This window comes from Bidens hawaiensis, unplaced genomic scaffold, assembly GCF_021521415.1.
Source record: "Bidens hawaiensis isolate Kalapana, Puna unplaced genomic scaffold, B.hawaiensis_p1.1 tig00016461_1, whole genome shotgun sequence".
NCBI lineage: Eukaryota > Viridiplantae > Streptophyta > Magnoliopsida > Asterales > Asteraceae > Bidens > Bidens hawaiensis.
In genome coordinates, this window is record NW_027492509.1 from 280,725 (window position 1) to 291,246 (window position 10,522).

The 10,522-nt window shown below is 34.5% G+C and overlaps 2 protein-coding genes and 1 pseudogene across 4 annotated transcripts; all 3 read left to right on the plus strand.

Annotated features, from left to right (window-relative positions):
- Positions 1-570: 570 nt before the first annotated feature.
- On the plus strand, positions 571-3,754 carry LOC143551544 (ceramide synthase 1 LOH3-like). 2 transcript variants are annotated; one of them, XM_077041949.1, is made up of 7 exons: positions 571-734; positions 1,543-1,772; positions 1,850-2,005; positions 2,819-3,004; positions 3,094-3,278; positions 3,367-3,422; positions 3,490-3,754. In XM_077041949.1, exons 1-6 carry the CDS (start codon positions 606-608, stop codon positions 3,396-3,398), a joined length of 918 nt encoding a protein of 305 aa, XP_076898064.1. In that variant the 5' UTR covers positions 571-605; the 3' UTR covers positions 3,399-3,422; positions 3,490-3,754. The 2 variants fall into 2 exon arrangements, with proteins under 2 accessions (XP_076898064.1, XP_076898063.1); XM_077041948.1 differs by having other exon boundaries at positions 3,367-3,418; positions 3,490-3,753.
- A 1,840-nt stretch (positions 3,755-5,594) lies between these two features.
- LOC143551545 (uncharacterized) lies at positions 5,595-6,965 on the plus strand. Its single transcript, XM_077041950.1, has one exon. It carries the CDS (start codon positions 5,874-5,876, stop codon positions 6,660-6,662), a length of 789 nt encoding a protein of 262 aa, XP_076898065.1. The 5' UTR covers positions 5,595-5,873; the 3' UTR covers positions 6,663-6,965.
- LOC143551533 (peroxidase 11 pseudogene) lies at positions 6,928-8,541 on the plus strand (annotated as a pseudogene). The gene is made up of 3 exons (XR_013138521.1): positions 6,928-6,939; positions 7,438-7,573; positions 8,117-8,541. The product of XR_013138521.1 is annotated as a peroxidase 11 pseudogene (transcript).
- The last annotated feature ends 1,981 nt before the right edge of the window (positions 8,542-10,522 follow it).

Sequence of the window (10,522 nt, forward strand, 5' to 3'; positions counted from 1 at the left end):
TGTTCGGCCGGCCCGACCGGTTCGACCAGTTGAACCGGTAGGCCATCCAGTTCGGTGTCCGGTCCGGTTATGAAAACATTGATTCTAGCCGTCGACCAACGTGGTGAGGTGTACACAGTACCACCACCAGACGAGCACATCGAGCGTTAGACGTCGCAAGGACGACGACAGTGGTGATAGACCGGGCTTGACGTCGACGACACTGCCCTTTAGATATATTTTTTACATTATATTTTATTTTTACGAACTCGTTGTAATGGTTGTGTATATATATAAATATAGTTTTATTTATATAAAAATTATTTTCTACAAAACAAATTAATAATACAAAAACAAAAAGAAAACAAAGAAAATAAAATAAAAAACTCATTTAGAGAAAGCAACCCTAATCCGTAACATATAGCCTTATACGTCCCGTACTGATAGAGTGTTTTACCATATGGGGCGGTGTGCGGAGAAAACCCCCAATTAAATGTTCATTCAAAATGCATTAAATGCACAAGAAAAAAGAGTCAAGGGACTTTTTATTTGAAACTTATGTTCATCACCATCAAATAAATAAATCTTCACTAGCAAACCAAACCCATTGTTTCGATAATATTAATATGGGTATCTTAAATTGGATTGATTTGGAACACGAATCGTTCCCAACATATGGGGATTTTGCTGTTCTTCCTATGTTTCTTCTCTTCTTTCCAACTATTCGGTTTTTCCTAGACAGATTCATTTTCGAGGTAATTATTTTCTTCATTTTCTGTTCTGTATGATGATAATAATATTAATATTCTAAGTGTTATTTAAAATTCCCAAATGGGTATATGAATTTTGTTGTTTAAAATCCATATCTAGTATTCTTGTTATTGGATCATGTGGAATGTCAATAAGAGAGCTAGTATTATCTGTTGACTTAATGCGTGACAGGTTATTGTAAGTTTAAATTTAAATACTCCATGGGGTATTGTAAGTTTAAATTTAAATGCGTGACATGGTATTGTAAGTCGCTGAGTGGCCTTGCTGTCATTATCGACCTAGATTCAGTCCTGCCAGTGCGAAGCTTGGACTGAGACATGGGGGGGGGGCGAGCTCAAAATGCATACAAAATTTCACAAATGAGGGGGGCCGGGCTCAAATTTTCGGCCGAAAAAGGCTAAACTTACACCACGTATAAAAATTTCCGGCCGAAAACAGGCAAATTTACACTAATACGCAAAAAAACAGGGCGGGCGGGCCCACCCTGGGCCTCAATGAAGCTTCGCCCCTGAGTCCTGCGTTACTCATATTCGTTAAAAAAATGTTTTTTTTTGCTCGAAGAGTTAATATGAACATAGTTTGTATTCTTTTAATGCCATTGAATCTTAGATTGTTTCAATGATTTTAATGTAAACATGGTAATTAAAGTTTGCGTTTCATCTGTATTTAGGACTAAAATGCGCGTTTTATTGCTTTTAATAGTTTAAAGAAACTAGGGAGACATGAATTTGTTGATAGATATATTTATGGTTAATAAAACAAATGTGTTTATATTTGTGTTGCGTGTTGCAGCGGGTAGGTAGATGGTTAATATTTGATAAGGGGCAGCAGAAGCTAGAAGTCGAGACAGACGAGAGAAATAAAAAGATAAGAAAATTCAAAGAGTCAGCATGGAAATGCATTTATTTTCTTTCAGCAGAAATTTTAGCACTGGCGGTAACTTATAACGAACCGTGGTTCACTAACACAAATAACTTTTGGGTAGGTCCCGGTGACCAGAAATGGCCAGACCAGAAAATGAAGTAAGCTCTCTGCTATTTTATGCATAGTTAATGCTTAACTATAACAAGCAAATATTAATAATGTAATTGATTTCCAGGTTGAAATTGAAAGGTTTGTACATGTATACGGGTGGATTCTACACGTATTCCATCTTTGCTTTGATTTTTTGGGAAACAAGAAGATCTGATTTTGGTGTGTCGATGGGACATCATGTTGCTACCGCCATTCTTATTATGATGTCTTATATTTGCAGGTTATTAGTTTTCTTTTTTTCTTTTGTAGAAACTAAGGATTGGTATGTTCTTTTTCTATACAAACTAAGGATTGATCATTATTATTATTGTTATTATTATTATTATTTTGTAGATTTTTTTTTTGGGTAGAAACTAAGGGTGGATCTGTTTTTATCTTTATTTTTTGGTAGATACTAAGGTAGGGTATTATTTAAAAAAATATATATTATTATTATTTTAACGTTATTTACTAATCTTGTGAAAATAACGTATTTTAACGTTATTTTACTAATCTTGTGAAAATAACGTTGAAAGTGGCGGAAGGTTAATCAGGCATCATGTGGTGGCGCTGATAGCCGAAAGACAAGGGTACATGCACCGATCAGCCGGTGTCCCGATGATTGAGTGTTATGTGCCTTATGTCCAAGGCTTGATGCAAAACTACTATTGAGCCGGGGGTCTCACCGGAAGCAGCCTCTCTATCCCTATGGGTACATCTTTCCCTCCTCAGACCCTACCATAGCTTTGCTATTGGTGGGATATACTGAGTACGATGATGATGATGATGATGATGATGATGATGATATATTATTATTAATATTATTATTATTATTATTATTTTTTGGTAGAAACTAAGGATGGATCTGTTTTTTTTTTTAATTTTTTTGTAGAAACTAAGGTAGGATATGTTTTATTATTATTATTATTATTGTTATTATTATTATTATTATTATTATTATTATTATTATTTTGTAGAAACTAAGGATCGACAATATTTGTTTTGGTTGAAACTAAGGATCAACATGTTAATTTCTTAAATATTTTTTTTGTAGGTTTGCTCGTGCGGGCTCAATTATTTTAGCGCTTCATGATGCAAGCGATGTGTTTCTTGAAGTAGGCAAGATGTCCAAATACAGTGGTGCGGAAACACTCGCAAGCTTCTCATTTGTTTTATTCGTAATATCTTGGGTCGTGCTTCGCCTTATTTATTACCCGTTTTGGATATTGTGGAGTACAAGGTTAGAACATAATAATATGCCAATTTTGATTATTTTTTTTTACTTATATTAACAATATTTTCAAATACCTTTTTTTTTTTTAATTTCAGTTATGAAGTAGTTGTGAGTTTGGATAAGGACAAGCATATTAAGGAGGGCCCGCATTACTACTATGTGTTCAACACGCTTCTTTACTGTCTGCTTGTTCTTCATGTATACTGGTGGGTGCTTATGTACCGTATGCTCGTTAAACAAATTCAAGATCGAGGCAGACTCAGTGACGATGTTCGTTCTGGTATGTTAATAAAAATAATTAATTTATTTGATCAAAAAAAGGTTTCCTTTTTATGCTGATTTGGTTATTTGGTTCGGGATGTTTACAGATTCAGATAGTGATAAAGAACATGACGATTGATATCTCGTTCCTGTCGCAAAGTTGGTGTAAAATTTGAAATTATTAAGATTTAATAAAAAGAAAAGTTTTATAATATTGCGTTTATTTGCAGGTCGGTGGGAGACGTATTTTGGATCAAAGATTAAACTATGCAGTGTTTTGTTAATGGACAGACTTGTATAGATAAGAGTCAAATGTCAATATTGATATACAAAGTCAACTCTTGTTGCTGCATGATGGTTTAGACTTTAGACAATTGGAGATGTATGTTCAGTTTGTTGATAGTTTTGTTTTCTTGTAATCACTGGATTTTTAATCATCAAGGATTCTTGGTGGTTATAGTTAATCAACTGCATTCTTTTACCGTTACGTTTTCGGTTTAGGAGATGTTGTAATTGATTAAAGTTTGCATCTTTTCTCCTTATGTGCTACTTTGTTTATAAGGTTATTACCATAAAGAAAAAAACCTAACACTCCTTTTCATGTTGCACAAAAAAATCATTCTAGCCAATTGGTTGGTGTTAACATTAACCGAAAGTTAACCGAAATTAATCTGAAAGAGGTTAATATTTATTTTTTAGCCCAAATTTGATTTTGGTTATTAATCAAACCAAACTGACAAACCGAAAAAATAACTTAATAAACCGAATCGATTAACCGAAAACCGATTGGTTAATTGGTTGAGGCTATTAACCGAACCATGCACGCCCCAAAATTCTGGTATATTAACATCTAACCCAACCCTAAAACTTAACCCGACCCAAATTGTTTACACATAATAACCCTAAACTCGAGCAATCCAACCCAATTACCGAAACCCGATCAACCCATATTACTTTGGGATGGGTTGTGGGTTGATTTTCATCAAGACAAAACTTTAACAACCCAAACCCAACAATGTGAAACCAGGAAAAAAAAACCCGATCGACACCCCTAGTAGGATGCATGAAATTGTCCGGTGATTAAAACATTAGAAAATTCCCCAAATAACCATTGTTGATGGTTTTCAAGAAATTTTTCCAAAATAACCAGAAAAAACTGTCGGATCCGACGTAAGCCACTTATGATCCGACGGACTAAAGTGGCCTATCGGAAATCGCTACGTGTTCCACCAAGGGACTCAATTTACTAATATAAAATTCTAGTGTACCCAATTGAAAAGTGTGCATACCCAAGGGACCAAACCTGTAACAAAACCACCCCTCAAAAACAGAACACTTGTCAAAATAGACCCAAACTACAATACAATATAATACAATACAATACAATACATAGTATCAGTAGCCACATCAGATCTCCGGCGAACGACAGTTTCACTTCACCGTTGTAATTCCGATTAATATTCATCAACACTCAGTATGTACTCTTTCAATTCCACTGTATTTCACGCACAATTACGTCTTTCTTCCTGCTCAAGAAATGTTTAAATTAACTTTCTGTTAATTAGGTTTGTAATTAGAGAGATGAGTATGTTATAGTGCTAATTAACTGTTTTGCAAGTAGGTTAAATAAACAATTGTTAATGAAGCTAGTAGGCAAGTGATTAGGGTTTTGAGTATATGAGTGTATGCATTATTGAACTATATGATGCATTTGTTTGCTTGTAACAGCAACTTGTTAATTGTGTACCTGAATCTGTGCTATACTAGGGTTAGAAATTTATAATTTCCGGAAAGGGTAAACGAACTCAACGAGGCTCGAGCGCTGATTGTTTGGATCGTGAATATTTTTTTCCAAGCTCGAGCGCGACTCGGTTTGTTTTCTATTTATCAATTATTTTATATATATTGTATATGTATTTTTTCAGTTATAAGCTTACATATGACATTATTTGCTATATTTGTCATAGTTTTATATATAATAGTTATTATTAAATAAGCATATGTTAAATATACATAATATAAATAATAGGCTCGCAAACTGGCATAAGCTCGATTAGTGAAGCTTGGGCTTGTTTATTAAACAAACTTATTTTTAGGCTTGATTAGGCTCGCGAGGTGGTTCGAGTTCGATTAGTGAAGCTCTTGCCTGGGCTCGTTTGTTAAACAAGCTTATTGTTAGGCTTGGTTACGGTCGCGAGCTTGATTAGTGAAGCTCGTGCTGAGTTCCGTTTATTAAACAGGCTTATTTTTAGGCTCGAGGCCTCAAGCTCGTTTAAGCTCATCTTGATTCGAGCTTTTTTTGAGCCAATCTCGAGTAGCTTGCGAGCGGCTTGCCTCGTTTACACCCTTAGGTACTGATCATAAATTCCTTGGTTTACTTCCAAAAAATGTATAATATTGCCTAATGTTCAATATCATTATCCGAATATTAAGATCACAAGTGTAGAAAGGATATCAGTTTTACACAAATAATGTTGATCTTGTTTGTTTTCTGCAAGAAATTTTTGTGTATGATTCGTTTCAAAAGTGATATGATTCAAATGAGACGTTTTTCTGATATTGTTTAAACCTTTTGTGCATAAATCTTAGGTAATAATAATAATCAAAACAAGACATGGAAGACGTGCTAACCGAGTTACCACCTCCCTCACGGTTCTTCTTAGAAGATCTCAACAACTTTGCTCCACCCGCAGCACCATTACCGTCACCCTTCTTATCACTCTCCACTCCAAATTCCAAAACCGCAATCCGACCCGCTCTTTTAATAATCGCCATCTCCACCCCGTCTATAAACTTACTCCACCACTTATCCCCTAAAACCCTTATCGGAACCCTAATTCTACCCGAAACACCAACCTCAGGGAACTCCGTTAAACCTTCTCTTAAAGACAAATCCTGCAACCTGTACGCAATCAACCATGCTGATAAATCCATTGTCGTTGCCAACTTTCAATACTCGGTTTCTTCAGAACGAACCCACTCGATTGCCAAAACGCTCATCGGTCAACATATTATTCCCGAGCGGGTTCTTATCTTCGACTCTGTTCAAAGCCGAAACTATCGTGGACGAATTTCAACCGATGATACATTTGCATTGAAGTTGGAAACCTCAAGGGAAAGAAAAGAAGGCCCGCTTTTGAAACGTTTGAACTATTTTCCTTCGGGAAGTGTTTTGGAAGGGTTGGGTGCTGCTTTGTTGAGTCGGTGCCAGATGATGAATATCAAGGCGACTTTGTGTGTCTCGTGGCCTGAGTCGGGTGGTTCGGTGGTGCAGATGGTAAAAGATTTGTTGCTTAAGGATGTGTTGGTGGATATGGATGTTAGTATTGAGGCTGATGATGAAAATGAAGGGTTAAGCTTTGGTTATAAAAATCATTATCTTGATTCTGAGTTGTATACTTGATTTTGAGTTCAAAGTTTTCATACTTATTTCATATTGTAGAAACTGAGCAGACAATGTGTGTTATCTCTTGTTATACCTGTACCCTTTTAAGGATCTGTCACTTTTGTGTGTTTTTAGTGTTCAGTATTTGGTTTAGTATTTGGTTTGGACTTGAAAATGGATTCTCGGCCCGAATAGAATGCAATTTTGAGTTTGGTTTTGCGGTTTTAAGGTCGGTTTGTTTAAGAAAATGTATTGTTTTTTGTTTACCGTGACGGGAATTAACATGGGTTTTGAGGTATATGGTGTATAAACGAGCTGGCTCGCTTATAGGCTACCTGAGATTGGCTCGCTATTGACTTTCTAAATGGTAGAACAGAGATGTGCTTAAACAGTTAAACGAGCTCGAACTGAAATATGAGCTTGTAAACAAGCCTGAGCATTATATACCGAACTTCAATAGGCTTGCATACCGCAAGCTTAAAAGAGCCCATTATTCATATAAATATAATTAATTAAATTTAAATTAAATTAATAAAGATATATGTAGTTAAAACTAGAAAAGAATAATAAACATGCCCGCTCAAATATCGAGTTTGAAAACTTACAACCCGAGTTTTAGATATAGATCTTGAACGACACGGGGCCGAGCTCGGCTTGTTTAAACCTCTAGCTTAGATTTGTATCATCTATTGACTATTGTAAAGGTTGGTTATCAATTCTTATACAAAGTAAACTCTTTTATTTAGTAAATCTTTGTTTTTAATAATATAGTCATAAAAATGTGAGTTTTTAGTCAAGAGAAGACTCGAAAACGGCTAGTTTTTCACTGGTGGAATCAAATATTCCCCGTCCAAACGATGGTCTTCTCTCCATCATTGCTAAGTTTATCTATCAAAGCCTCTCCGTCACCGACATGGTTGCACTTTCTGGTAAATATTATATTTTATAAATTTTAAAAAGGTTAATATCATAAAAAACCAACGTACTTTTTAAATTAGAAAACAAATCTTTTCAACCTAATTTTGATATATATATATATATATATATAAGTCCTTCATCATGTAAATAATAAACAAAAAAGTTATAAAATAATTTTTTATTAAAGTCCTTAAACTTGTTTAAAATATATGAAATTTGTTAATATTCACTCTTAAATTGGTCAAAATAAGATAGTGTAATTTCTTTTTCTTTTGCAAAACTTGTCATATTTTGACCACTTTTAATAACAAATAATTATTTAAAAATAATTCACAAGCATGTGTATTTTAGACTAGCTTAAGAACATTAATATATAAAAACAAGGTATTTTAGTGACTTTTTACAATTTGAGATACAATATACAAAAGTTAAGTAGTTTTCGTGAAAAATAAGAAAGTATACTGGTTTTTTATGATATTAACCGATTTAAAAGTATAAACGAGTGTTTGTGCGTTTTGAAAGTGATTATGTTCTCTGAAAACTTTAATTATTAGGTGCTCACACAATCGGGATGGCTCGTTGTACAAGTTACCGAGCAAGAATCTACGGAGACTACCAAACAACCGCAACAATTCCCACTATCGCCGAGTCAAACCTCAAAACATTAAAGTCAACGTGCCCGGCTGCAAGTGGAGGGGACAATAACGAAGCGGCAATGGACTACATTTCACCTAGTCTTTTTGATAACGCGTATTACCACTTACTTCTTAGAGGAGAAGGTCTTCTTAACTCGGATCAAGAACTCTGTTCAAGTGTTCTTGGAGTTCAAACGAATAAACTTGTGAAGAAATATGCCGAAAATCAGATCGCGTTTTTTGAACAGTTTTCTGAGTCTATGGTTAAAATGGGAAATATTACTAATCCTGAGACTTATGTTAATGGTGAAGTGAGGCAGAATTGCAGGTTTATCAACACATAATGATTGGATATTTGGATTTAAAGTGTTTAAATTTATTTTATATTCTTGATCAAGATGTGATATGAGCAGATTTTATATATGTAATGTTGTTTTAATGAAATTTATGATATATATTGTTTTTATAGTTGGTGGAAAAAATAAGTAAATGTGGTGTTCATTGGTGTTAAGGATTTAAGGCTTGTAGGGTTTATTGAATAATATTTATTGATTGGCATTGGTCGATAATAGTCTTTATTCATTTTATCGTCATTGGTAGTCTCAAATTTTAAAAAGTTGCCCCCCAAGTGGTTCCCTGTTAAAAAGGACTTAACGGCGTTAAGCTTTTATCTGGATTTCAAACTAATGTCTTTGGCTTCTGATTAAAAGAAGGATACGAGTCGATTGATGTAAAATTTAGCTCGAAATGGTGATTCAAATGACTTGATTTTTGTTAATTGTAAGTTCAAACATTTGGATTGAAGCATTGTTTGCCACATTGGAGCACTGATTCGATCTAGGTTTTACATCAATCCATCGTATCCTCCTTCTGATTAAAAATCCTTAAAACGTTAGTTTGAATTTCGGAAAAAAGTATAACGTCGTTAAGTCATTTATAACTGGGGACCGTTTGGGGCCATCTTTTTTAAATTTGATACCGCTAGTAACGAAATATGGATTGTTATCGATCATTACTATTTAATATAGATTATTAAAATCCAATAAACCGGCTTGTAAGTAGAAAGGTGAGTAGGTAGGACAAAGTAAATTAAAATACAATTTTACGTCTTGAAAGAAAATTTATAACTACATAGGCTTATGGTGTAGGCCAAAACAAACAAATATATAGTATTTTCGGCCATCTGTCGATAAGGTCTGGAAGGGTGAGACATGTTAAACCTTATATTTATTTCAAAAGACGAACCGTGACTTAACAAACCTTTTTCTTTTTAAGATTATTATATAGGATACAAACCTTTCAAAAGACGTCTTGCTTGCGGTGCGCGCATATAATGTATATATGTGTGAACCCTCGGGTGGGCAAAAGTAAAATTGCACTAATTTTGACGTTAATTTACTAATCTCGTGAAAATAACGTTAAAAGTGGCGGAAGGTTAATCAGGCATCATGTGGTGGCGTTGATAGCCGAAAGACAAGGGCACATGCACCAATCAGCCGGTGTCCCTGATGATTGAGTGCTATGTGCCTTATGTCCAAGGCTTGATGCAAAACTACTATCGAGCCGGGGGTCTCACCGGAAGCAGCCTCTCTATCCCTATGAGATAGAGTTAAGACTGTCTACATCTTACCCTCCTCAGACCCTACCACAGCATTGCTATTGGTGGGATATACTGAGTACGATGATGATATAGGATACTACCTTAATGAACTATGGCTAAAGATCATAGGATATAAAGTGATCAAGAACAATAATGTTATACAAGATGTTGCAAGGTTTCGTATGAGTCAAGTTTCATATCAAATTGTTTCCATTTCACCTGACGAAAATTCTTGAATCCGCAACCACAAGCCTGTCTACTTTTAGCATGTGGTCACCTCAATTAATGCGCAGTTACGCCCTCATGTGTACTATGTAGGGTGATGATTATCACAATTGATGATGAATATGTACTATGAAAATGATTGAAGCTAACAAGAATGATGCTGGTTCATTGTACATGACAATATAAATTAACAATTTCTTCATATACATTATTTGAAAGACACGTTATCAACATGTGGAGAACAAGTTTTACTCCACTAAGCAACAAACTATGTAATCGTTTTAAACATGAACACAACTATGAACATCAAAACATGTCACCTATCAATAAATAAATATAGTTAGAATAACTAGTGTCTAGTATATCATTGGTTAAGGACTTATTTGATAACATTAATTTGATTGAAAGACACTAGTAAGACAAAGATGAGTTGTTAAGAAAGTAAATTACAATCTATTAAGACAAAGATCGGTTGTTAAGAAAGTAATTGAGGTTAGATT

Excerpts from the sequence above, each read along its gene's own strand:
- LOC143551544 (XM_077041949.1), top strand. The coding sequence starts at position 606 with ATGGGTATCTTAAATTGGATTGATTTGGAACACGAATCGTTCCCAACA. Across the intron at positions 735-1,542 it reads TAGACAGATTCATTTTCGAG|CGGGTAGGTAGATGGTTAAT; the intron begins GTAATTATTTTC and ends TGCGTGTTGCAG. Across the intron at positions 3,279-3,366 it reads CAGTGACGATGTTCGTTCTG|ATTCAGATAGTGATAAAGAA; the intron begins GTATGTTAATAA and ends GGATGTTTACAG.
- LOC143551545 (XM_077041950.1), top strand. The coding sequence starts at position 5,874 with ATGGAAGACGTGCTAACCGAGTTACCACCTCCCTCACGGTTCTTCTTA.